This window comes from Thalassophryne amazonica, chromosome 7, assembly GCF_902500255.1.
Source record: "Thalassophryne amazonica chromosome 7, fThaAma1.1, whole genome shotgun sequence".
Lineage (NCBI taxonomy): Eukaryota > Metazoa > Chordata > Actinopteri > Batrachoidiformes > Batrachoididae > Thalassophryne > Thalassophryne amazonica.
The window spans coordinates 61,473,548-61,500,680 of NC_047109.1; the positions used below are offsets into that span (position 1 = coordinate 61,473,548).

Consider the following 27,133-nt stretch of genomic DNA (forward strand, 5'->3'; position numbering starts at 1 on the left):
AAAAAAAATAAAATAAAAAAAAACTCGGTTTCATATACACACAAACAGTTAATGATTGACAGCATGTGTGATTTTACTGTCCTCCTGGCCAGTCATGTAGCAATTTTCAAAAAATATATATAAAATCAGTTTGTTTTTTTGTTTGGGTTTTTTTTGTTTTTGTTTTTTTTTTGCACACTCTTGTGTGTTTAACTCCTCTTTTCACAGACAGTACACAGGCACAGAGCCAGAGAACAGTGGAAAGTGTTTTTAAAAAATGAATATTGCAAACAATAAGAAGCATCTTGGATTGAAGATTTTAAAAAAAATGTCATTAATTTGTGATTAATCCAAGTTAATAATGGAGAATCATGCAGTTAATCAGGATTAAATATTTGAATCGATTGACAACCCCAATCCATACAGAAAAATAAACCTTTTCCTAACTTGATTGTCGTAATAATTTGCCTGAAGAAGTTGGGTGAATAGCTAGACAAGTGCTTGGCACGCTTTCCTCCCCAACAGAAGGTCGTGAGTTTAATGACCACCTTACTCCATTCTTCCACCCTTGGTATTGTCAGGAACGGCATCCAGCATTAAAAACAATTTGACAAATAAAACGTGCAGATTCATATCGATGGTCACCCCAAACAGCCGGAGAAGAAATTAGTAATAATTTCCTTCAGGGGATGATTCTGTTACCCTAATTGTCCTTTTAATGTGCATTGCTAACAGAGTATTCTGATTGTTTTTAATCATGCAGGATTCAGAAAGAGTTGGCTGATATTACACTGGACCCTCCGCCAAACTGCAGGTGGGTGTTTACTGTTCTGTGATGTACTCTGTAGGAATGCATTGATTAAGTTGTTGCCCCAGCTCCCCCCACAATACTGACTGCAATATCCAGAATCAAAGTATTCATCAATCGTGAGTACCACACCATTTGTAGCACTCTCACCGACTCGGGATCATTCTTCTTTATGTCAGGCAACAGGATGCTGCAACGGCTTCTTTTAAATGGAGATGTTTATACACAAACTTTTTTTTTTTTATTTCGGTAATTGTCAAATGTTTATAAAATAGAATTGTTTCACTTTATTGATGACAAAAAACATTTTTAATTTCTCTCAGGGTCATGTTGCCACTACACGGCCTGTTTAGCAAGTTCTATCTGGTTGGTGATGCCTTTTCAGGATAATGTGTCACTACGCTGTTTCTTTTTTATCAACTGAGAATTCTCTCATGCAAGATGAGACTGTTTTTTTTGTTGTTGTTGTTGTTTTTAATAGGATTAGATTTGCTGTATAATCAGTCGGGTACACCAGTATTTTAACAGTGACACAGTGTTTGTAATTTTCCACTTGCACACCACAGTGGAGTTGTAGTGGCGGTCAAGATGTGACTGAAGTGTACGCATTCACCTTTAATTCAGAGTTTTTCATAAACTATTGCATTAACCATTTCAACCATTTTTATACTCAGTCCCTGTATTTTTAGAGGCCAAAAGTAAAGTGAAGCAAAGTAGGTCCTGATTAGTACATGGCTGGGATACAGCAGGGACTGTGTGTTTCTCTCCATTTTGAACTGGAGTTGCATTAAAACGGGCATACAGTGCAAAAAAAAAAAAAGCCACATCACAGTACAGATGTGTATTGGATCTGCTGTAGTGACCCCAAGCAACCAGGGGTAGCCAAAAGACAACCATTAATGCTTGGAAGCACATTCTTTGACCACCTGTGGTTTGGAACCCATGGACACAAATACTGAGTTTCCTCCTTTGAGTTAATTTGCCCGGGTTTTACAGCACTTTTCTTCAGTGGCTGCTTGTTTGTGGGTTTTTCTGCCTTCAGGTTTGTCTTCAGCATGCACTGTGTGTTTCAGTCAGGTGAGACTGATTTGGCCGTTGCAGAGTATTGCAGCTTGTTGTCTTGAGAAGGCTCTAGGTTGATTTTGGCAGTATGTTCTGCGTCATTATCCATCTGCACTGTGAAATGTCATTGGATCAGTTTGGCAACATTTGGCTGAATCTGAGCAGATAATAGCAGACAAAGACTTATTATTGTCAATCGGATTAATAAATAATGGTCAAGCAATAATTCCGTGGGACAGCTAGATCACAACAAAGTCACTGAAAGTGGAAACTGACTTTACATCTCATGGAATTGCCCCTATACACATCAAAATGGTTTTGCCACTCTGCATCAGTTGTTTTGCAACTTTGTGCAAGAGTGTCTGTTGGTGACCAGTTTTCTAGTTATAGTGATGTGAATTCAAAGAATTTATTTGAAATGGGGCGGCTTTGGTTCAGACTCCAGTTGCTGCAGGTATTCTCTCACTTGCAGCATGGCTGTTGGAAGAGGATTTGAGTTGGGGGTGCTGTTGTGGGGTGTCATGCTAAGCCCATAAGAACATGTCCAAAAAGGATACACACAATATTTAAATGGCCCAAAATTTGCTCCATTTCATTTAAACCCCCTACTGTGTGACAGGGCACAGATATCAGGCATCCGGACCAACAAATCCGTAGATGCTAGAAAAAGGCAAGCAAGTGTTGCAACTAATGTTATACAGCTCTGTTATAGGTTGTAGCATTGTAGAATGCTTAATCAGAATTATTTATTATTCTCAAAAACCTCAAACATTAAATTTTTAATTTATTTTATTATATTTTTTCATCATCTGGCAGGGGATGCTGCTTTTCCAGGTGCTGCAGCACTCTCACTTCCCACAGCTATGCCTTACAGTGTCAGGCAGATACCATATGTCTTCTGTTTTCCAGGCTGTTATTCTCTAGCTGAACCTGACCTCTGACCTCTCTATGGAGGAAGACTGAAAACAAAATCCCACCCATCATACATCAGAAAGTCTAAAAAGCAATCTTAGACCACAGGCCATCCCACAATAGAATACACTGTAGGGCATTTACTGGTACTGCATTTGAACAAAAAAGACTGCGGTATTTGTTTTGGTTGCAACCACAACATTGTGCCACTCGTGTTGCTAACGTTATAGGTTTTTTGTTTGGTTGGTTGGTTTGGTTGGTTGGTTGTTTTTTTGGCATCTGTGAAGAAAATTGCTTTTGAATTTGTTCTGTTTGCCATCCTGCAGGTAACCGGCATTAACCATCTGATAGTTTACCCAGGGTCTGTATAAATGTTTACTTTGAAGAAATGGACACATTATTTTTGATATACTCTAAAATAATAGTATAATTTCTGTCACATTTAATTATAAACCTGAATAACCCAAAATCATGTTTTAACAGTCCCTCCCAAGGTACTTCTTTTCCATGTGTGAAGAGGCTTCTAAAACACACACACGCGCATGCACGCGTGGTATGATTTACATCTATTGATAATTTGATAATTACAGGGTAAAAACACTGAAAAGTAGCACTTTTTTTTAGTTTCATCTGATGAATCTTTATATCTCTCCAGCTATTTGTGTTTCTTTCTTGTTTATCACTAAATTATTCACTGGCAGGAATAATGTAATTTTAAAAACAGTATAATGTGTAATCATGTCCAAGTTATGTAATTGTTTATGGTATCAGTGGATAATTGCAGCAGTAATTCCTGGCAGTGAAGGACGGCCACAGTATGGTGTCGGTAACAGGCTCATGTCATTTGTGGTAATTGACAGCTCGCTATTTAAATACAGTACTGGTGGATGACAGACTAAAATATAACCTGCCCAACACATGATTGATTAACAGCTACCATTTAAAAAATGTCTTTTTATGAGTGCGTTTAATGTTTGAAACGTAAAATTGGACTGAAGTAATGAGTTCTGTTTTTCTTTCATACATTATTTATTGGATGTACTTTTTTAATTGGAAGGGACAGTAATTGTTCAGTTAATTCAATTTTACTGGGGCACCACTGAGCAGCGTATGGAGTAGACCAGTTTTTTGGAGGCTCCTCCGTGGTGCTCTTGAAAATTGTTATTTTGGCAGTCCAAAGCAATTTTTATGCTCCCTTGACCTCCCGAATTCTCTAGAGCCTCATCCAAACTTTTTCTAGGACACGACATGCCTAAGAAACTTGATAACGCCGAGTCACGTCAAGCTGTTTCTGCTAATGCTAGCACTAGCACCGCTAACGGCTTCAGTACCGGCGACGACATGAATGACCTGCCTCCTATCTGGGAGAAGGTATCTGAGAATCTTCTAAAACACATTACTGAGAGATTCGACAAGCTGGAGCAGACACTTGAGGCTGTGAAATGCTCTCAAGCTGAGGTGCTCGAGAAGGTGGGAACTATGGAAGAACACATGACGGAGCTGGACAGCCGCGTTAGCAACTTGGAAGAAGCTTTAATGACCCTCAAAGACGAAAATCACACACTCAGGCTCAAAATAGACAACCTGGATGGTCGTGCACGTCGCAACAACATAAAGATAATCGGCATTCCTGAACAAGAAGAAGGGGGAACCTGACGGAATTTGTCAAAGTTCTGATTCCTAAACTTCTCGGTGAGGATCACTTTCCAGCATTGGAGATAGATCGTGCGCATCGAACCTCCCGACCGAGACCACCGGACAGAGCCAAGCCCCGCGCAATCATCGCCTGAGTCCACTTCTTCCAAGTTCGAGAACAGATTCTACGCCTTCGGAGGGCGAGGGAGCTGGAATATAAAGGCAAAAAGGTGCTGATCTTTCCCGATTACACTTCTGAGGTGCTGCGGCAGCGGTGGGAGTTTAATGAGGTTCTGACCAGGCTCCGGGAGCTGAAGCTAGAACACAGTGTCCTTTTCCCGGCCAAGCTGCGGCTGAAGCGCAACGGGCACTTCAAAGTTTTCTCCTCGCCAGGGGAGGCTATGACTTTCCTGAACACTGTGCCCAAAGCAGCATCGTTAAGGTTACAAGCCGTGTTTCTCCCTCTTTTTTCCCCTCTTTCATGGCGGTGAAACCATGCATTCTGCCACCTTTTCGCCATTCAGGTGACTTACTTTCCTAATTTTGGATGACTGTCATTTATACTGTACTCACTTATATGCAAAATTTGCACCGCGGACAGGTGCTTCCTCTTTTCTTTTTCTTTCTTTTTTTTCTGTTCAAATAAGCTAAACAGTGTGTCGCTAGACATGTGTGTAGTGCCCTCATTCATAAAGGGATGTCCCGTGCTCATTTTGACGAGCACAAGGGGGAGAATTTGTTCGAGGGGCTGTTCACAGGTGCTGTTTTGCATCTGACTGTTTGTTTATTTTTGTATCGTTTTTTGTGTTCTGGGTGGTTTCTTAATTTTCGTCATATTAGGAGTTATGCCAGACCCCGGTGAGGCAACACATAGCAGCATTAATAACAGCTTAACGTTTGTGTCATGGAATGTAAAAGGTCTGGGTCATGTGATCAAAAGGGGTCGAGTTTTCTCCCACTTAAAGTCATTGAAAGCAGACATGATTTTCCTGCAAGAAACCCATGTTAGTGTAAAGGAACAGCGCAGACTTAAAGCCAACTGGATCTCTCAGGCCTATCAAGCCCCCTTTAATCGTAAGGCCAGAGGGGTGGCGATCCTTATCCGCAAATATGTTCCTTTTTGCCTTGAATCTATGACAGCAGACCCTTATGGTAGATACCTGTTGATTTCTGGTCATATAAATTCTTTACCAATTTGTCTACTTAACATTTACGCTCCAAACTCTGACAACCCAGAGTTTTTTTGTGAAAGTCGTTAACATGTTACCAGCCTCCTGTACAAATATTATAATTGGTGGTGATTTTAACTGTTATTTGGACCCGTTATTAGACAGAGCGTCTACCAAACCTGCACCTCAGATTGCTTCAGTACAAACCCTGAACGACATAATTAAGGCTAAAAGTTTAATAGACATTTGGCGACTCCATCATCCAACTGACAAGGATTTTTCCTTTTACTCCCATGTCCATAAGTCCTACTCAAGGATAGATTATTTTTTAATTTCTTCTGAATTATCACATTGTGTGATCAACTCTTCTTATCACAACATTCTGATTTTGGATCACGCGCCTACCTCGCTTGAATTAATGGGTGTCCTACCCAAGCCTAAACATGGCTGGCGTTTCAATCCTCTCCTCATACAAGATCCTTCATTTGTCAAGTACATCACCAAATGTATTGATGAGTTCCTGTCCTTTAATGATAACGGGGAGGTTTCTGACTCCACGCTGTGGGAGACTTTGTGAGAAGTTGTGGTCAGGGGTCATATCATTTCTTTGGAATCCACCAAGAAGCGTGAACTCAATTTGCGACTTGTTGAAATTGAAAAGCAGCTACCAATATTGGAAGAGGCCTACTGGACCTCCTTATCACAGTCTGATTACAACAGGATGCTAAAGTTGAAATAAGAGTATAATAATATTCTTAATAAATGAGTAAGCCATCTATTAATGAAACTCAAACAGAAAAATTTTGAATTGGGTGAAAAACCTGAGAAACTGTTAGCATGTCAGTTAAGAGGTGAACAAGCCAAACAAGCAATTCACAAGATCAGAGATAAATCTGGCAACTTAGTGACCCGACCGGAGGAGATAAATGACTGTTTCAGGGATTTTTATAAAGAACTTTATTCAAGCAGAGCAAATACTGAAGCTGGTTTTAAAAACTTTTTTTGCCAACCTAAATATTCCCCAATTGGATGATACCTCGAGGTATGACATTGACAGCCCCTTCACGCTGTCTGATCTCCTGGGTGCAATTAAGGCCTCTCCCTCTGGAAAAGCAGCTGGCCCAGATGGGTTTTGCGGTGAATTCTATAGGACATTTATAGAGAAAATAGCCCCCCTCATGTTAAGAATGGTCAAGGATTCATTTGAAAACAAGAGACTTCCTAGCTCGTTATATAAGGCCAATATTTGTCTGCTATTAAAAAAGGAGAAAGATCAGACCGAACCAACTAGCTATAGACCAATTTCTCTCTTAAATTTTGATCAAAAAATAATATCAAAAGTCCTGGCTACGAAAGTGGGCAGGCACATTTCCAGAATTATACATCCTAACCAGACGGGATTTATTCCTGGAAGATTTTTATTCAGTAATGTTCATCTGCTGATAAACACTATGTACGCACATTACGATGAGATGACACAAGCTGCAATTATATCCCTGGACGCTCAAAAAGTGTTCAATCAAATTGAATGGTCGTTTATGTTTGCAACTTTGACACAATTTGGCTTTGGTGCTACATTTATTGACTGGGTTAAAATAATTTATTCTAAACCAGTTTCTTCAATTCTCACCAACTTGGATAAGTCACAACCTTTTAACTTGCAGCGGGGTGTAAGGCAAGGAGACCCCCTTTCTTCCCTTCTTTTTGATATCACACTTGAACCGCTTGCAATTCTGATAAGGATCCACCCTGGTATTCAGGGCATCACCTTCAGCAACGTTGAATGTCTCATAAGTTTGTATGCTGATGATTTACTGATCTGCATCTCAGTCAGTCCCTAACCTTCTAGATTGTATCAACTCTTTCAGTAAACTTTCAGGATATTCAATCAACTGGACTAAAAGTTAATTTTTGCCGCTCAGACAATCTGTGCCCCACTTTCTTAAGCTCTTTGCCATTTAAACAAGCTACCACTCACATAAAGTATCTTGGTCTAAACATTCCTAGAAATCCCAATCTTCTAGTCAAACTGAATTTTCTGGACATGGTAGAAAACCTAAAAAGCTTAGTCTGCAAGTGGGATTTGCTGCCCCTCTCTATGATTGGTCGTATCAATGCAGTAAAAATGGTGGTACTTCCTAGGTTCTTATACCTTTTTCAAAATCTTCCTGTTAGCTTACCACCTTCTTTCTTTAAATTACTTGACTCAGTAATTCTTTCATTTGTTTGGGCAAAGAAACCACCACGCATTTCTAAATTGCATTTACAGAAAAATGCAGCCAACGATGGTCTTGGTCTCCCCAATTTCAGGCATTACTACTGGGCTGCAAATTTAAGGGCTCTTATGTTTTGGCAGCAAAGCCTCCCTGATGATGACTGGTCAGATATCTATCCCCTTTGGCTGAAAATTGAAGCAACCTCAGTCTCTAACACATCTCTTCCGGCCCTTTTGTTTTCCCAAGCTCACCCTCCCTTGCTCAATAAAAATTTTGTTCTGAGAAATTCCCTCAAGATCCTGAACCAAGTCAAAAAGATATTCAAACTCCCAATCTTTTCCGTTTATACTCCGATCTCACGTAATCATGCATTCAAACCCGGTGTGATGGACCCCGTGTTTTTGGATTGGAAAAGGCGAGGACTTTGTTGTGTTGGAGATCTTTACATTGGGAATAAATTTGTCTCATTTCTTGAGCGCCAGACGAAATTCAACCTTCCTCAGACACATTTTTACCGTTACCTTCAGCTCAGGAGCTTTGTTCGGGAGTCCCATCCAGAATTTCTGATTAAATCAAAGGGTCATATTCTCTATGATTTACTTTTGCTATGTCCAGACACCAAATGCTTAATCTCCCGTTTCATGAATGTTCTTACCACACCTACAAATACAGGCCATCTCAGAGAAGCCTGGGCCAGGAAGTCAGATTTCCAGTGAGCGAGGAACTTTGGGAGAAGAGCCTGTCAGGCATACATAAATGCTCTATTAGTTCCAGGTACAGATTGATCCAATTCAAAGTCATTCACAGGCTGCACTTTTCAAAAGTTAAACTTAGTAAGATATATGAATCATGCTCTCCCTTGTGTGCTAGGTGTGCACGGAGGAGGGTTCACTATTTCATCTTTTCTGGCAGTGTCCAGCATTACATAATTTTTGGTCCCATATATTCAATTCGTTTACAGTTCATCTCCAAAGGAACATCCAGCCCGACTGGACGCTAGCACTATTTGGCTGCTCAGACGAAACAGGGCCCCTCCCGCCCCATCACAAGCAGGTTCTTAGCACTGGCATGGTTGCTGCAAAAAAACTTATACTGCTAAACTGGAAATCCTCGACAACCCCCCCCCCAATGTTTTAAGAGATGGCTTGATGAAATGCTTCTCGTTGCCAAGCTGGAGCGGATTCGTTTCAGCAAATCAAACTCACATAGTCACTTTCTGAAAGTGTGGAAGCCCTTCATTTCATTCCTAGACAAAAGCTATCTTTTTGTAGCTTGTCTTTGCTGCTGGAGTATGTCTCACTTTTATTATGGGCAAGCTCTGTCCTGTGTAACTCACAAGTTTAACAGATTTCCACCCACTTTTTTTTTTTTTTTTTGCATATGTGTGTATGTAGGTATAGGTATATGTTCTTCTGTTCATTTGTTTTACCTACGAGGTCTGTCAATAAAGTATTGTACCTTTTTATTTTTTTCAAAAACTATATGGATTTCATTCATATGTTTTTACGTCAGACATGCTTGAACCCTCGTGCGCATGCGTGAGTTTTTCCACGCCTGTCGGTGACGTCATTCGCCTGTGAGCGCGCCTTGGGAAGGAGTGGTCCTGCCCCCTCGTCGGTTTTTCATTGTCTGGAAATGGCGGAATGAAAAGGACTTTTTTTTCCATCAGAATTTTTTCAGAAGCTGTTAGAGACTGGCACCTGGAAACCATTCGAAAAATTTATCTGGCTTTCGGTGAAAATTTTATGGGCTTCACAGAGAATAAGGACTTTTACTACAGCTTTCAGGACTGCTTTAAGGACGGTCGGTGCACCGCGCTCTGAGCTGTGACAATGCGGCACAAACCACTGGATCATTTCTAAGCTGATGGCTCTGTGGATGCGAGACCGTCGTGTGCTCTTTCTCTGGTTATCACAAGAGCTGGACATCAGCCATTTTCCGGCAGATTTCACTTTTAACAAGAGATTTTGTCATGGAAAGCCACGCAGAGGCTTCGCGCGTCAGGACCAATTCGCTGATGAAGCGAGACAAAGGAACACCTCCGTTTCGGAGTGTTAGAGGACAAGTTGGGACATGTCTATCTCAGCTTTCAGTGCTTACCAGTCAAGTGAGTATAAGAGAAATTGTGAAGAGCTGGACATGTCCCAACTTGTCCTCTAACACTCCGAAACGGAGGTGTTCCTTTGTCTCGCTTCATCAGCAAATCGGTCGTGACTCGCGAAGCCTCCGCGCGGCTTTCCATGACAAAATCTCTTAAAAGTGAAATCTGCCGGAAAATGGCTGACGTCCAGCTCTTGTGATAACCAGAGAAAGAGTACACGACGGTCTCGTATCCACAGAGCCATCAGCTCAGAAATGGTCTGGTGGTTTGTGCCGCGTCGTCGCAGCTCGGAGCGCGGCGCACTGACCGTCCTTAAAGCAGTCCTGAAAGCTGTAGTAAAAGTCCTTATTCTCTGTGAAGCCCGTAAAATTTTCACCGAAAGCCAGATAACTTATTCGAATGGTTTCCAGGTGCCAGTCTCTAACAGCTTCTGAAAAAATTCTGATGGAAAAAAAGTCTTTTTCATTCCGCCATTTCCAGACAATGAAAATTTGACGAGGGGGCGGGACCACTCCTTCCCATGGCGTGCTCACAGGCGAATGACGTCACCGACAGGCATGGAAAAACTCACGCATGCGCACAAGGGTTCAAGCTTGTCTCACGTAAAAACATATGAATGAAATCCATATAGTTTTTGAAAAAAATAAAAAGGTACGATACTTTACTGACAGACCTCGTACACCCAATATTTTACAGAGATTCCTTTTTCTTTCCTTCTTTTCGAGGTTTCATTGGGGGAAACTCCGCTTTCGCTTGATGTCAAGAAATCATCACCTTTGCACATTATCCCTGTATGAAACATATGTACTTATTTGTACTGAGGAATTTGTGTATCTTGTTTACTGTTCTGTTTCTATTGTCAAAAAACTAAAAAAAAATAAATAAATTTTACTGAGAAAAAAGTATTATAGCGGTGAAAATGTTCTGACATTTTAATGTTTGCTGTAACCAGTTTTTGTTAGTCTTTGGGAGGTTGTTGTACTTTAGCTATTTAAAGTATTTGAAATTGTTTGCAGGGCTGTAACAGAACAGTGACTGTTTTAAGTCTCCATGAGAGCTCATTTGACTGCTGTTGCCCACCCATTTTAAAACATCACAAAATACACACAGTACATGTTTGTGCCTGTTTTCATAAATCTATCTGAAGTAGATCAAACAACCGTCATTCTGAATATCAAAAACTTAATGTCAGATTACATTAAAAATCAGGTATCCAGTACAAGTGGTGGAGGTTGAAACCGTATGTGTTCATATCTGGAAATAAGAGCTGTGTATATGATAGAAAGTTTTCTTTGTTCTCATTTTATTATTTATTTATTTTTGTACCCAGTTAATTGCAGTCTTAGGATTTATTTTTCTGTCTTCAAATATGTCACAGTTGGCACTGAAATTCTGCCAAATGCAAGTGGTGACATATCTCAAGAAACACAGTCGAGCGCAAAATCTGTCAGCCCCCCCAAAAAATGTTTTGATCAATACTATGTGTCTTGTGTTCACTGGCCCTGAGCGGTTTAAGACCACATGTTCTGCATGTAACAGGGATAAAGGCTGCGCTGCTTTGAGGAAAAAAATCAATACAGATTACAGATTGTGGTGCACAGAAAACATCTCTGGGGATTTGCTTTGAACTGTGACATCTTATGAATGATGCACAGGGGGAAAAAAAACTCCACATTTATAGTAACAACCTTAAATTGAATTGTCTTTATGAATGCTGATGTAAAAATAGTCAAATTGCAAGTACTTGCCAAGTTGTTGCTATGTTTTTACTTGAGTACAATTTGTATATGAAACTGGAGTTTTAAATTTTCTTTGTACCCTAAAATGCATGAGAGCCTCTCCTGATTTTTCAGAAATGGTAGGATCCATGTCTGCAAAACAGGTGGAATTGGCATTAAATGGGACGTCAGACAAAGTGATCACAAAAGAAAATGTTATGAATAAAGCACCCACATATGCACAAATGTGTTGTTAGTAGACAGCAAATACATAATTTCACTTGGAAGTATAGTATAGATGACTGATTAGCAAATAAATGAAGTTCATACTTGAGGAAACATTGCAGTCATGAATGAATTGATGCACATTCACATGTATTTTGAAGTAATTGCAACGTATAAATTGTGTAATGGATGTACATATTATTGATACATGGTACGACTTAAAACCCAGTGACACTCGCACGACTTTGATGCACGCACTTGCATGCCCTGTGTCGTGCAAGAGAGTAAACTCGTCTTTAACATGTGTAGACTGAACGCGAGAGGCTCGTCGACGCGTGCAATTGCACAAAGAGAATTTTGAAATATTAAAAAAAAAAATCTTTCATGCATAAATGTTTTGCATTGTGGCATGATCTGCTCGCCAACAGTAAAGAAGTAGTGAACAAAGTAAGTGGTTACGTCAGCACACCACTTCAGAGCTGGTCTGAATGATTATAACAAGATGTTAAATCTGTAACAAACACTTATACAGCTGCACACAAGAAGGAAAGAACATGCAACTGTTTTACAAAGCCATGACAATGTAAACATGACAAATAATTACCTTTTTAGACGGCTCCAAATGCTTTCTCCCGCTCGTTCGAACTGCTCCGGCTGGAGCGCTGCTCTGTGATTCAGGAAGCGATTAGAGGCGTTTTCAGCAACCAGCTTGCAGAGAAAATGATTAATCCTCTACGAATACATATCTGATGTAACTAGTAGTTTGTAGATGACATTCAGTGATTGTTGTAAGTGAATTTTATTTTTCTGCGTGCAGTGCTGGCCCAAAAGGAGACAACATCTATGAGTGGAGATCAACAATCCTGGGACCACCAGGCTCTGTGTATGAGGGAGGCGTCTTCTTTCTAGATATCGCCTTCACCCCGGATTATCCATTCAAACCCCCCAAGGTACTGCCATGAGCATTTCATGACCTTTCTTTTCATATGGAGTGAGCTTCTTACCCATACGTAGGTAGGAGGTAAATTAATTGGGCAGCACAGTCTTGTTTGAGGGAGGGCGCTAAAGGGTGAAAATATGACGCAATAATCCTTCATCCGGGTACAGCCCTCTTGGAGTTTTTGGGCAAATTCCACGGCAAACAAAGTCAAAATGCAAAGAAAAAGTGACGATGCAGGAGAAAGTGGACGTGTGTGGTGGTTTGTTTCTGACCCGGAGCTCAAACGTGTCAAGGCGCTAATGCAGGCAAGAGAACACATTTGCCTCATCTTCCCTTCTCCACTGGGAACCAAAAAAACCTCCACTTTCAGGACTGCTTCGGTGATGGCAGCCAAAATCAAAACAGTCTACCATCTTTCCGTGTGAAGTTATGCTGTGTGTGTGTGTGTGTGTGTGTGTGTGTGTGTGTGTGTGTGTGTGTGTGTGTGTGTGTGTGTGTGTGTGTGTGTGGATATATATATATATATATATATATATATATATATATATATATATATATATATATATATATAGCCCAGAAGTGGTCAAATCCCGCTGTATCGTCCAGATTTTCAAAGAAGTCTGTGTTGCCCTATTGACACTCTACGTACCAGTGTACACTCTCTAAAGTTCAAAACGTATCGCATTTCCTGGCTAACCCCCTTGAAGCATGTTTTATTTTATTATTTGAGTGATCACTGATAAATATTTTTGGGTTCTCATTTATCAAGGATTAATTATATATTTAATTTGGTTAATTATCTATTTAATTTGGTTTCTACTTCACACAGTGGCTTGCTCCTGGTGTATGGCGTCAGATTAGTGTCAAAAGCACTCCCGCGATAAAACATGCACTCGGGCATATCATATTCTTTCACATGCATAGATGTTAACTACAAGCACGCAAATTATCTCTGTGCGTGCGCACACTCAGAGGAAAGTGCTGCAAGCGAGGAGGAATATATGACCAGCCCCTCCCCCCTTCCCCGCCCTCTCCAAGTGGATTTCTGCTTGCGCAAAGTAGATTTCTGCTCTCTCACTCGAAACCTTTGGCACCATGGGGGAGGGAACCAAGGTCTGTACTGGCTCTGCTGTGATTGGTCGTTTCTGAAGAGCGAGATTTGATTGACAGCCCTCCTCTCAGATATGAAAGTGTGATGAAACAAACGGCATCTGGGCAGAGGTTTCTTGCCTGAAGGAACCTCTGCCCAGACGCTGTTGTCTTCTTCAAGGATTTCGTGTCATAATGGGGTTGCATGTGATTTAAGAAGTTTTACTTTGTCATCTGATGGTTAATGATCAGTTTGGTTGCAGTGTGTCAGACTCAGCCGCACCAGGTTTCATTAATCTCAGGTAATTTTTTAGGACTTTCTATAATTACCTCCGCCAAGGAGGTTATGTTTTCGGTCGCGTTTGTTTGTCTGTCTTTTTGTCAGCAGGATAACTCAAAATGTTTTGAATGGATTTTGTTGAAGTTTTGTGGAATGGTTGGAAATGACAAGAGGAACAAGTGATTAAATTTTAGTGGTGAGCCGGATCACGATCCGGATCCCGATGCTAACGCGTTAGTATGTCTATGGCATTTTCAATGTTAAAAGTTAGCATTAAGCAGTTGCAGCTGTCATCACGTTTGGGTGCATTTGTTTTCAAATTGTAATATTTCTTACATTTATTTTTGTTAATACATTAATTATCTAATGTTTATTATATACAATTTTAGAGAAAGAGACAAAAAGAAGTAGATCACTGTGCCAAGGAGGGAATCTCTTTAGGGTTAGTGACCCTATGGCCTTGTTTAGAGAAGTGTTTCATAAATGTTAAAAAATTCATATATTTGCAGTTTAGTTGAATAATAAATTGAATTTTGTCTCTTGTTTTTGTCTATAAGCACATGCAATATCAATAGCAGTGCTCAGATGACAGTAGCTTCTGGGAAAGGTGCAAGTTGCAATAAACTGTGATGCCAAGCGCTAAGGATACATGCTATCCAGTCACAGCAGATGAAACTTTTTTTACTACTGAACAAACATCATTGTTAGACTTTTTTAGGCTCAATGATTCCACGGCGTGTAGATGTTATGGCGTCAGTGACCCCATGGCCTTGGCGGAGGTTTGCACTCTGAGTGCTTCTAGTTTATTATGAAATAATGCTGAATTTATGTGGAAATGATAGTTGTACAAAAGCTCCAGGGATCTGTCGCTGAGATAGATGATGACTGAAGTGTAGTTTTAAGCAGAAATGAGCACGCGCGGTGAAGGGAGGAGGTCTGATCAGATGGGGCTCTGATCAAACTGCGATTCACAGGAGTGCTGGGGAGCAGTGCGCCGTTGCCCCTTCTGGAAATAAGCTTAGGGCTTTCATTGGCTACCCACATTAAATAAGAGCCCCTTCTTTGGTGTCTAGGCAGAGGTTCCTTCAGGTAAGAAACCTCTGCCAGATGCAGTTGTCTTATTTGTTTCAGCAGACTTCGTGTCTGAGAGGAGGGCTGTCAATCAAATCTTACTCTTCAGAAATGACCAATCACAGCAGAGCCAGTACCAACCACTGGTTCCTTCTTCCATAATGCCAAAACCCTCCCTCATCTTGCCAAAACTTTCCAGTGAGACAGGAGAAATATACTTCGCGAGCAGGAATCTACTTCGAGAGGGCGCGGGTGCGCTGGTCACATATTCCTTCTCACTTGCAGCACTTTTTTCCTCGCTCAGGGAACAGTTTCCTCTGAGTGTGCGCGCAGAGATAATTTGTATGCTCACAATTAATATCTGCACATGTGAAATAATATAATACGCCCAAATGCAAGTTTTATTGCGCGATCTGATGCCATACTGACAGCCACCGGTGGTTGTTGGCAATCAATTTTTCACTTTCCGTCGGCAAACGCCGGGCTAATCATAATAGTGTGAATAGAGGGAGCCTTCTCCAGCATTTCAGAGACTTTTTTTTTTTTTGAATATCTGTTACATCAGCCAGCGTCATCCACTTCATATCATATTGTGAACGCTCCCGAACACAACATATGACAGTGTGCATAAAGGTGTCTTATTTGGACTTTTTTTTAAAATACATTATATTTGTCTATTACATCTATACACACAAAGGTTGACCACTTGATTTATACAGGCATTTCATCATAAAATACCCGCCAACCCGTTCACATTTCTAACCGTTTTTCCCCACTCAACGACACACCCGCCGAGGACCAAACTCTGGTTATTGGCGACTCTGTTTTGAGAAATGTGAAGTTAGCGACACCAGCAACCATAGTCAGTTGTCTTCTGGGGGCCAGAGCAGGCGACATTGAAGGAAATTTGAAAATGCTGGCTAAGGCTAAGTGTAAATTTGGTAAGATTGTAATTCACGTCGGCAGTAATGACACCCAGTTACGCCAATCGGAGGTCACTAAAATTAACATTGAATCGGTGTGTAACTTTGCAAAAACAATGTCGGACTCTGTACTTTTCTCTGGGCCCCTCCCCAATCGGACCGGGAGTGACATGTTTAGCCGCATGTTCTCCTTGAATTGCTGGCTGTCTGAGTGGTGTCCAAAAAATGAGGTGGGCTTCATAGATAATTGGCAAAGCTTCTGGGGAAAACCTGGTCTTGTTAGGAGAGACGGCATCCATCCCAGTTTGGATGGAGCAGCTCTCATTTCTAGAAATCTGGCCAATTTTCTTAAATCCTCCAAACCGTGACTATCCAGGGTTGGGACCAGGAAGCAGAGTTGTAGTCTTACACACCTCTCTGCAGCTTCTCTCCCCCTGCCATCCCCTCATTACCCCATCCCCGTAGAGACGGTGCCTGCTCCCAGACCACCAATAACCAGCAAAAATCTATTTAAGCATAAAAATTCAAAAAGAAAAAATAATATAGCACCTTCAACTGCATCACAGACTAAAACAGTTAAATGTGGTCTATTAAACATTAGGTCTCTCTCTTCTAAGTCCCTGTTAGTAAATGATATAATAATTGATCAACATATTGATTTATTCTGCCTTACAGAAACCTGGTTACAGCAGGATGAATATGTTAGTTTAAATGAGTCAACACCCCCGAGTCACACTAACTGCCAGAACGCTCGTAGCACGGGCCGAGGCGGAGGATTAGCAGCAATCTTCCATTCCAACTTATTAATTAATCAAAAACCCAGACAGAGCTTTAATTCATTTGAAAGCTTGACTCTTAGTCTTGTCCATCCAAATTGGAAGTCCCAAAAACCAGTTTTATTTATTATCTATCGTCCACCTGGTCGTTACTGTGAGTTTCTCTGTGAATTTTCAGACCTTTTGTCTGACTTAGTGCTTAGCTCAGGTAAGATAATTATAGTGGGCGATTTTAACATCCACACAGATGCTGAGAATGACAGCCTCAACACTGCATTTAATCTATTATTAGACTCAATTGGCTTTGCTCAAAATGTAAATGAGTCCACCCACCACTTTAATCATATCTTAGATCTTGTTCTGACTTATGGTATGGAAATTGAAGACTTAACAGTATTCCCTGAAAACTCCCTTCTGTCTGATCATTTCTTAATAACATTTACATTTACTCTGATGGACTACCCAGCAGTGGGGAATAAGTTTCATTACACTAGAAGTCTTTCAGAAAGCGCTGTAACTAGGTTTAAGGATATGATTCCTTCTTTATGTTCTCTAATGCCATATACCAACACAGTGCAGAGTAGCTACCTAAACTCTGTAAGTGAGATAGAGTATCTCGTCAATAGTTTGACATCCTCATTGAAGACAACTTTGGATGCTGTAGCTCCTCTGAAAAAGAGAGCTTTAAATCAGAAGTGCCTGACTACGTGGTATAACTCGCAGCTTAAAGCAGATAACCCGTAAGTTGGAGAGGAAATGGCGTCTCACTAATTTAGAAGATCTTCACTTAGCCTGGAAAAAGAGTCTGTTGCTCTATAAAAAAGCCCTCCGTAAAGCTAGGACATCTTACTACTCATCACTAATTAAAGAAAATAAGAACCCCAGGTTTCTTTTCAGCACTGTAGCCAGGCTGACAGAGTCAGAGCTCTATTGAGGCGAGTATTCCTTTAACTTTAACTAGTAATGACTTCATGACTTTCTTTGCTAATAAAATTTTAACTATTAGAGAAAAAATTACTCATAACCATCCCAAACACGTATCGTTATCTTTGGCTGCTTTCAGTGATGCCTGTATTTGGTTAGACTCTTTCTCTCAGATTGTTCTGTCTGAGTTATTTTCATTAGTTACTTCATCCAAACCATCAACATGTCTATTAGACCCCATTCCTACCAGGCTGCTCAAGGAAGCCCTACCATTATTTAATGCTTCGATCTTAAATATGATCAATCTATCTTTATTAGTTGGCTATGTACCACAGGCTTTTAAGGTAGTAATTAAACCATTACTTAAAAAGCCATCACTTGACCCAGCTATCTTAGCTAATTATAGACCAATCTCCAACCTTCCTTTTCTCTCAAAAATTCTTGAAAGGGTTGTTGTAAAACAGCTAACTGATCATCTGCAGAGGAATGATCTATTTGAAGAGTTTCAGTCAGGTTTTAGAATTCATCATAGTACAGAAACAGCATTAGTGAAGGTTACAAATGATCTTCTTATGGCCTCAGACAGTGGACTCATCTCTGTGCTTGTTCTGTTAGACCTCAGTGCTGCTTTTGATACTGTTGACCATAAAATTTTATTACAGAGATTAGAGCATGCCATAGGTATTAAAGGCACTGCGCTGCGGTGGTTTGAATCATATTTATCTAATAGATTACAATTTGTTCATGTAAATGGGGAATCTTCTTCACAGACTAAGGTTAATTATGGAGTTCCACAAGGTTCTGTGCTAGGACACATTCACTTTATACATGCTTCCCTTAGGCAGTATTATTAGACGGCATTGCTTAAATTTTCATTGTTACGCAGATGATACCCAGCTTTATCTATCCATGAAGCCAGAGGACACACACCAATTAGCTAAACTGCAGGATTGTCTTACAGACATAAAGACATGGATGACCTCTAATTTCTTGCTTTTAAACCCAGATAAAACTGAAGTTATTGTACTTGGCCCCACAAATCTTGCACAACATGGTGTCTAACCAGATCCTTACTCTGGATGGCATTACCCTGACCTCTAGTAATACTGTGAGAAATCTTGGAGTCATTTTTGATCAGGATATGTCATTCAAAGCGTATATTAAACAAATATGTAGGACTGCTTTTTTGCATTTACGCAATATCTCTAAAATTAGAAAGGTCTTGTCTCAGAGTGATGCTGAAAAACTAATTCATGCATTCTAGGCTGGACTATTGTAATTCATTATTATCAGGTTGTCCTAAAAGTTCCCTGAAAAGCCTTCAGTTAATTCAAAATGCTGTAGCTAGAGTACTAACAGGGACTAGAAGGAGAGAGCATATCTCACCCATATTGGCCTCTCTTCATTGGCTTCCTGTTAATTCTAGAATAGAATTTAACATTCTTCTTCTTACTTATAAGGTTTTGAATAATCAGGTCCCATCTTATCTTAGGGACCTGATAGTACCATATCACCCCAATAGAGCGCTTCGCTCTCAGACTGCAGGCTTACTTGTAGTTCCTAGGGTTTGTAAGAGTAGAATGGGAGGCAGAGCCTTCAGCTTTCAGGTTCCTCTCCTGTGGAACCAGCTCCCAGTTCAGATCAGGGAGACAGACACCCTCTCTACTTTTAAGATTAGGCTTAAAACTTTCCTTTTTGCTAAAGCTTATAGTTAGGGCTGGATCAGGTGACCCTGAACCATCCCTTAGTTATGCTGCTATAGACTTAGACTGCTGGGGGGTTCCCATGATGCACTGAGTGTTTCTTTCTCTTTTTGCTCTGTATGCACCACTCTGCATTTAATCATTAGTGATTGATCTCTGCTCCCCTCCACAGCATGTCTTTTTCCTGATTCTCTTCCTCAGCCCCAACCAGTCCCAGCAGAAGACTGCCCCTCCCTGAGCCTGGTTCTGCTGGAGGTTTCTTCCTGTTAAAAGGGAGTTTTTCCTTCCCACTGTCGCCAAGTGCTTGCTCACAGGGGGTCGTTTTGACCGTTGGGGTTTTTCCGTAATTTTTTATGACTTTGCCTTACAATATAAAGTGCCTTGGGGCAACTGTTGTGATTTGGCGCTATATAAATAAAATTGATTGATAAAATATTTAGTACTGCTGATGTCTACTACCTGCAATCAAATAGTATGGCAGAGCGTGAGGTATCATTTTGTGAGCTTAATTACAGATGTTAAGTAGATTAATTAATGTATACTCAACAAAAATATAAATGCAACACTTTTGGTTTTGCTCCCATTTTGTATGAGATGAACTCAAAGATCTAAAACCTTTTCCACATACACAATATCACCATTTCCCTCAAATATTGTTCACAAACCATTCGAAATCTGTGATAGTGAGCACTTCTCCTTTGCTGAGATAATCCATCCCACCTCACAGGTGTGCCATATCAAGATGCTGATTAGACACCATGATTAGTGCACAGGTGTGCCTTAGACTGCCCACAATAAAAGGCCACTCTGAAAGGTGCAGTTTTGTTTTATTGGGGGGGGGATACCAGTCAGTATCTGGTGTGACCACCATTTGCCTCATGCAGTGCAACACATCTCCTTCGCATCATCCGTGAAGAGAACACCTCTCCAACGTGCCAAACGGCAGCGAATGTGAGCATCTGCCCACTCAAGTCGGTTACGACGACGAACTGGAGTCAGGTCGAGAACCCGATGAGGACGACGAGCATGCAAATGAGCTTCCCTGAGACGGTTTCTGACAGTTTGTGCAGAAATTCTTTGGTTATGCAAACCGATTGTTCCAGCAGCTGTCCGAGTGGCTGGTCTCAGACGATCTTGGAGGTGAACATGCTGGATGTGGAGGTCCTGGGCTGGTGTGGTTACACGTGGTCTGCGGTTGTGAGGCTGGTTGGATGTACTGCCAAATTCTCTGAAACGCCTTTGGAGACGGCTTATGGTAGAGAAATGAACATTCAATACACGAGCAACAGCTCTGGTTGACATTCCTGCTGTCAGCATGCCAATTGCATGCTCCCTCAAATCTTGTGACATCTGTGGCATTGTGCTGTGTGATAAAACTGCACCTTTCAGAGTGGCCTTTTATTGTGGGCAGTCTAAGGCACACCTGTGCACTAATCATGGAGTCTAATCAGCATCTTGATATGGCACACCTGTGAGGTGGGATGGATTACCTCAGCAAAGGAGAAGTGCTCACTATCACAGATTCAGACTGGTTTGTGAACAATATTTGAGAGAAATGGTGATATTGTATATGTGGAAAAAGTTTTAGATCTTTGAGTTCATCTCATACAAAATGGGAGCAAAACCAAAAGTGTTGCATTTATATTTTTGTTGAGTGTATTTTTTATAAAGACTAGCAATAGTTCAAACAAAAATGTTATTTGCATCTGATGTCTGTGTGTGTGGCAGTGTCTCACACACACTCAAAGTGAGTGTGTGTGAGATAGAATATTTAACTGTTGACGTAATATCCACGTTAAACCTTTTAAAGTGCTTTCTGCAGTGACTGACCGTGTCTCTGAGGGTAGTGATTCATATGTTTGTCGCAGTTGGATTATTTGGAACAGTTGCAGTCCACACGAACACATGTTCATAATGCTGGCAGTGAAAAGACTGATTACATTTTTTCAAAACATTTGGTTTCATTTAGATTCACGTTGCTCTGAGATAAACCAATGATATCATTAACTTGGTCTTAACCTCCACACAAAAAAACAACTAATGGGCACTACTGAGAGATTAAAAATAAAATGAGGGACTTGTAGAAACAAACTTTTAAAATGACTAACAACAGAAACAATTAAAACTGGTTTGATGAGGTGTTGTCAGCTGTAACATCACAACTTTTTATGTTAAAAGGATTCCTGTTTAATTTGGCATGTGAATACAAAATAGTACTGACACCATGCAGGTTTGTTCACATTGTTTGCTGACTGAATATCGCCTGTGTTTCCTTTGACATGTTACTCTGCATTTGGAAAGTATTCATAGCGCTGTACTTTTTCTACTTTTTTTTTTTATGCTACAGCCTTATTCCAAAATGGGGTAAATTCATTTTTCCTCTTAAAATTCTATTCACAACACCCCATAATGACAACATAAAAAGTTTTGCAAATGTATTAAAAATAAAATAAAAAAACTAAGAAATCACGCGTACATAAGTATTCACACCCTTTGCTCAATACTTTCTTGATACACCTTTGGCAGCAATTACAGCCTCAAGTCTTCTTGAATATGATGCCACAAGCTTGGTGCACCTATCTCTGGGCAGTCTTCTCCATTCTTCTTTGCAGCACCTCTCAAGCTCCATCAAGGTTGAATGGGGAGCTTCAGTGCACAGCCATTTTCAGATCTCTACAGAGACGTTCAATCAGATTCAGGTCTGGGCTCTGGCTGGGCCGCTCAAGGACATTCACAGAGTTGTCCTGAAGCTACTCCTTTGATATCTTGACTGTGTGTTTAGGGTCATTGTCCTGCAGAAAGATAAAACGTCGCTCTAGTCTGAGGTCAAGAGCGCTCTGGAGCAAGTTTTCATCCAAGATGTCTCTGTACATTGCTCCATTCATCTTTTTCATCAATCCTGACTAGTCTCCCATTTCCTGCTGCTGAAAAGTATCCCCGCAGTTCGATCTGTGTCTCATCAGACCCAAGAATTTTGTTTCTCATGGGCTGACAGTCCTTCAGGTGCCTTTTGGCAAACTACAGACAGGCTGCCACGTACCTTAAACGAAGGAGTGGCTTCCGTCTGTCTACTCAACCAAAAAGGCCTGATTGGTGGATTGCTACAGAGATGGTTGTCCTTCTGGAAAGTTCTCCTTGCTCCACAGAGGAATGCTGGAGGTCTGACAGAGTGACCATCGGGTTTTGGTCACCTATCTGACTTAAGACCCTTCTCCCCCCGATTGCTCAGTTTAGACAGGTGGCCAGCTCTGGAAAGAGTCCTGGTGGATCCGAACATCTCCTTTTATGCATGATGGAGGCCACTGTGCTCATTGGAACCTTCAAATTAGCAGAGATGTTTCTGTACCCTTCCTCAGATTTGTGCTTCGAGACAATCCTGTGTCTAAGGTCTACAGACAATTCCTTTGACTTCATGCTTGGTTTGTGCTCTGAAATGCACTGTCAACTGTGGGACCTTATATGTAGACAGCTGTGTGTCTTTCCAAATCATGTCCAATCAACTGAATTTACCCCAAGTGGACTCCAGTTAAGCTGTAGAAACATCTCAAGGATGATCATTGAAAACAGGATGCACCTGCGCTCAATTTTAAGCTTCATGGCAAAGGCTGTAAATACTTATGTACGCGTGATTTCTTAGTTTTGTTATTTTTAATACATTTAGCAGGGGTGGTGGCCAAGTGGTTAATGCGCTTGGTTTCAGTTTAGAAGGCTCCGGGTTCAAATCCCACCCCTGCCACATTTCTCCATGTAATGTGCAGTTGCGTCAGGAAGGGCATCTGGCGTAAAACCTGTGCCAATTCAACATGCAGATCCACCTTGGATTTGCTGTGGCGACCCCGAGTGCAAAAACAAGGGAGCAGCCAAAGGGACTTAATGTTAATGTTTTAATACATTTGCAAAAATCTCATAACTTTTTTCACATGGTCATTATGGGGTATTGTGTGCAGAATTTTGAGGGGGAAAATTAATTTCATCTGTTTTGGAATAAGGCTGTAACATAAAATGTGGGGAAAGTGAAGCACTATGAATACTTTCTGGATGCACTGTAATTTAAACACACTTATTGACACTACTATATATTGAAGGCCTGCTATGGAAAAATATCATTTTTAATTCATGCATAGCCTAGTTTTAGTGTTGTATTACTCCAAAATGGATGGAAATGAAATCTGTGACAGTCACTGCACAAATAATGTTCTGGGTAAGATTTTGTGAAAGTGAACAACATAGACATTTAGAGACTGATTTACTGCAGATAAGTGATACATTGCATGGGCAATCCGACTTGCGTGTTGGGTTTGAGGCAGTTTTGTGACTGATTTATTAAGAGTAAATGCACAACTGATATGTTGGAGGTACAATAATGTGACATGGCAGTATGTACATGAGGCTTTGCAAGTGTTAATGGCCATATGTGCAAAATGAAATGATATCAGTCACACATGCGGCACATACAGACTTACATGCGTCATCCCACACAGACAGCTATGCGCTGAGCTCAGAGTCAGGGATGAGGCACGGCTTTCTCCCGCACACAGGTAGCTATGCACAGTGGTAGACTACACAGATAGTTGTCTCTGTGCCAGCAGAATGGGTTTGTGTGTGTTCACTGGCAGAATGCACACACGGTGCACACACAGTCGTGCATCATTCCACATAGACTCCCAGATGTACGTGTGTGTTTGTGTTTATTTGTGTGACACAGCACAACACATCAATGACTGTGATTATCTGGTCCAACTGTTACACATGCAGGCTTTTATTTTTAAAGAAATAAACACAAGGTAAACAGTTAAAATCTTCAAATATGCTTGATGTTTACAATGAATGATTTTTTGTTTATTTTTCTTCTCTCCTCGTCGTGTGTACGTGGAGGCAACAGTCTCTGTGCTGCTGCAACAGCAGTCTGTCAAGCGCAAAAAATTAATGCCAAACTTTCAAAGTCTCAGAATAAAGTCGCTGTCATAGAGGCAAACGTTAAATTGATAACACGAGCTAGTTTACATTTGACAGACATAATCCTCATTGTGCACCATTAATAAATCAGCATGCAGGTGTATTTGCAAGTACAATAGTGTTTGTGTACATTTTTACACACACACAGAGCCCTCTTTAGTAAATAGGGTCCTTAGTGTTTTTCATCTGCATTTGTTTTTGGGGGGGTTTTTTCTGAAAATGACACTCTTCTTTTCAACCACCAGAGGACAGTCTTCCTTTACTGACCATAGAGGTATGCTTTGACTGCAGTGCTCATTGACCCGAGTGTTTTTTGTAAGAATATTACTACATTCTCCAGACCAGTGTAGACTGACACACAGCATGGTCATCATTCAGCTTTGTGCATTATTCTTTTTATAAAGCTCAAAATTTGTGTTCATGACGCAATAAGAAGCATTTTTTGTTTGCTTTTATAAATTCAACAATTATTAATAAAGATATTATGATGTTGAGGTTCACACATGTACAGTATGGGTGATATTAAAACTGCTGAATTTATGCTGGAATTTTAAGACATTGCACACTGGACCTGATATCAATTTTTAGTTGACTGTCTTTAGTAGTAATTTTATGTATGAAAGATGTTGCACTGCGTATGAAAGATGTTGCACTGTATTTGTGCATGCAGGTCACATTTCGTACAAGGATCTATCACTGCAACATCAACAGTCAGGGGGTGATCTGCTTGGACATCCTGAAGGACAACTGGAGTCCCGCCCTCACCATCTCCAAAGTGCTTTTGTCCATCTGCTCCCTGCTCACAGACTGTAACCCAGGTGAGACCAAGCCTCTTAGTTTGAGCACATTTGCTTTTGGAAGTAACTAAAATTATCATTATGCTGAATAGGTGTGTCCAGACAGTGGTTTAATTATTGTTTCAGATAGTTTTAAGCATGTAATATACTGTTAACACTAAGGTTTATTGTGTTCAGTTGTGTGAAATAAGTATGCTGGTGATGTTCCGATTCACTGCTGTGCAGAAGCTCTTCACAGCAGAATGCACAGGCAGTCAGTTATGTTAGAACTGTAGCTTATTTTCATCACTTGTTCGTTGACTGGCACCCTCAAATTTTGATGATCATCTTTACTTTTTATCATGTGTTAATGATTACCTCACATTAAGCTGAACAGATGGGCACCTGAGCTCTCCTCACACTGACTGTTAAATGTGGCAAATCACACCATGTGCCACTGTTCTGTAACCATCCTGAATCTGCCCCAAAACACACGGAGAACTTGACTGTGACTCCACAGCTGATTTAGGGCCCCGTCACACTCGTACGATCACCATGTAGACTGTACTGCATCCTGAAAATTTTGGTGAACGCAGCAGGGATGGTCAAAATGGTGGGCGGTGGGGGGGGTATTTTCAAGAACATATTTCATCCCTGCCATGTTCTCACAGCATTGGACATGTTCCCCCGCATTTCATACCATGCATGTATCAAGTCCCATTCATTCTTCTTGGAAAAATCTTATGCATACGATGCACGTACCACATTCTCATTGCACGTGTCCTGTTGTTATCAGTACTATGCCATGCCCTGGTTTTCTTTTGCTGTATCAATACGGTGGTTAACGTGTCTTTATTAATTTGTTGACGTGCTCCCGAACTACTCCGACAGGCAGCGAGTCTTCTCTCTTTCACAGTCTAAGGTTTCTCATGTATAGTGGCCACAAACTGCTAGTTTTATAGCCATGCTAGGATTCCTTTGTGCCCCAAACAGTACACTTCTTTTGTTCTTAGTACAGATTGTTGAATCATGAAAAGTGTCATTGCAGCTGCTCAGTTTTTACCATTTTGATAACAACTGCCGTAATCGCCTTGCTTAGTTCAGATGGAATATACAACCATGTCATTCAACTCTGGACAACAGAGTAGATTTAATGCAATTAAGAGACTTTTTACGACAAGATAGTGGAAATTAGAATTTATTTTTTCATTTCCATTATTATTCTAACCTAAAAATACAAAACAAAAAGTAGCAGAATGTACATTTGCAGTCTTTGAGACTTACATTTGTAAGCCTGTATGTCTTCTCTGCATTTTAAAAATTTGTGTGTGCCTAAATTTTAACTTTAACCTTTCTTACTGTTTAGCTGATCCCTTGGTGGGAAGCATCGCCACCCAGTACACGACTAACAGAGCGGAACATGACCGAACGGCTAAACAGTGGACAAAGCGATATGCCACATAAATCCAGAGAGGACGGGTGTGGTATGTGGGTGGTTTGTGTTTGGGGTTTATTTCTATCTGAGATTATTAGTACATTATTGTCTGGTATATTTTCTTTTTCCTTTATGATTAAGTTATCACCACAAATATGGTAATAAAGGATCACAATGGAAAGTAAATTTTGTCTGTTTTTCTTTTGTCTTGCGAATTAAAACTTGACAAAGCTAAATGGTATGTTTGTAAATTTCAATGTCAGTATTTGAAGTTGTTTTGAAACTGACAGCACGTTTATTTCAGATGTTACACTAAGACTGAGGTCACTGCAGTCACAGTCAGCTGAGAGTCAGTCTCAGTACCTGCACATAGTTAACACTGAAACAGCTCTTTGCTTCAGTTTTAACCATAACCAAGTCATTAAAAAAACTTTT

The 27,133-nt window shown here is 40.6% G+C and overlaps 1 protein-coding gene across 2 annotated transcripts in view; it reads left to right on the forward strand.

The window, feature by feature from the left end:
• LOC117514019 (ubiquitin-conjugating enzyme E2 E1-like) overlaps positions 1-26,884 on the forward strand; it is a 63,027-nt gene extending 36,143 nt beyond the window's left edge. For both annotated transcript variants that reach the window (XM_034174299.1, XM_034174300.1), the window contains exons 3-6: positions 743-793; positions 12,643-12,775; positions 25,158-25,305; positions 26,630-26,884. In XM_034174299.1, the coding sequence (XP_034030190.1) occupies positions 743-793; positions 12,643-12,775; positions 25,158-25,305; positions 26,630-26,727 (430 nt within the window). In that variant the 3' untranslated portion in view covers positions 26,728-26,884. The remainder of the gene's footprint in view (positions 1-742; positions 794-12,642; positions 12,776-25,157; positions 25,306-26,629) is intronic.
• The last annotated feature ends 249 nt before the right edge of the window (positions 26,885-27,133 follow it).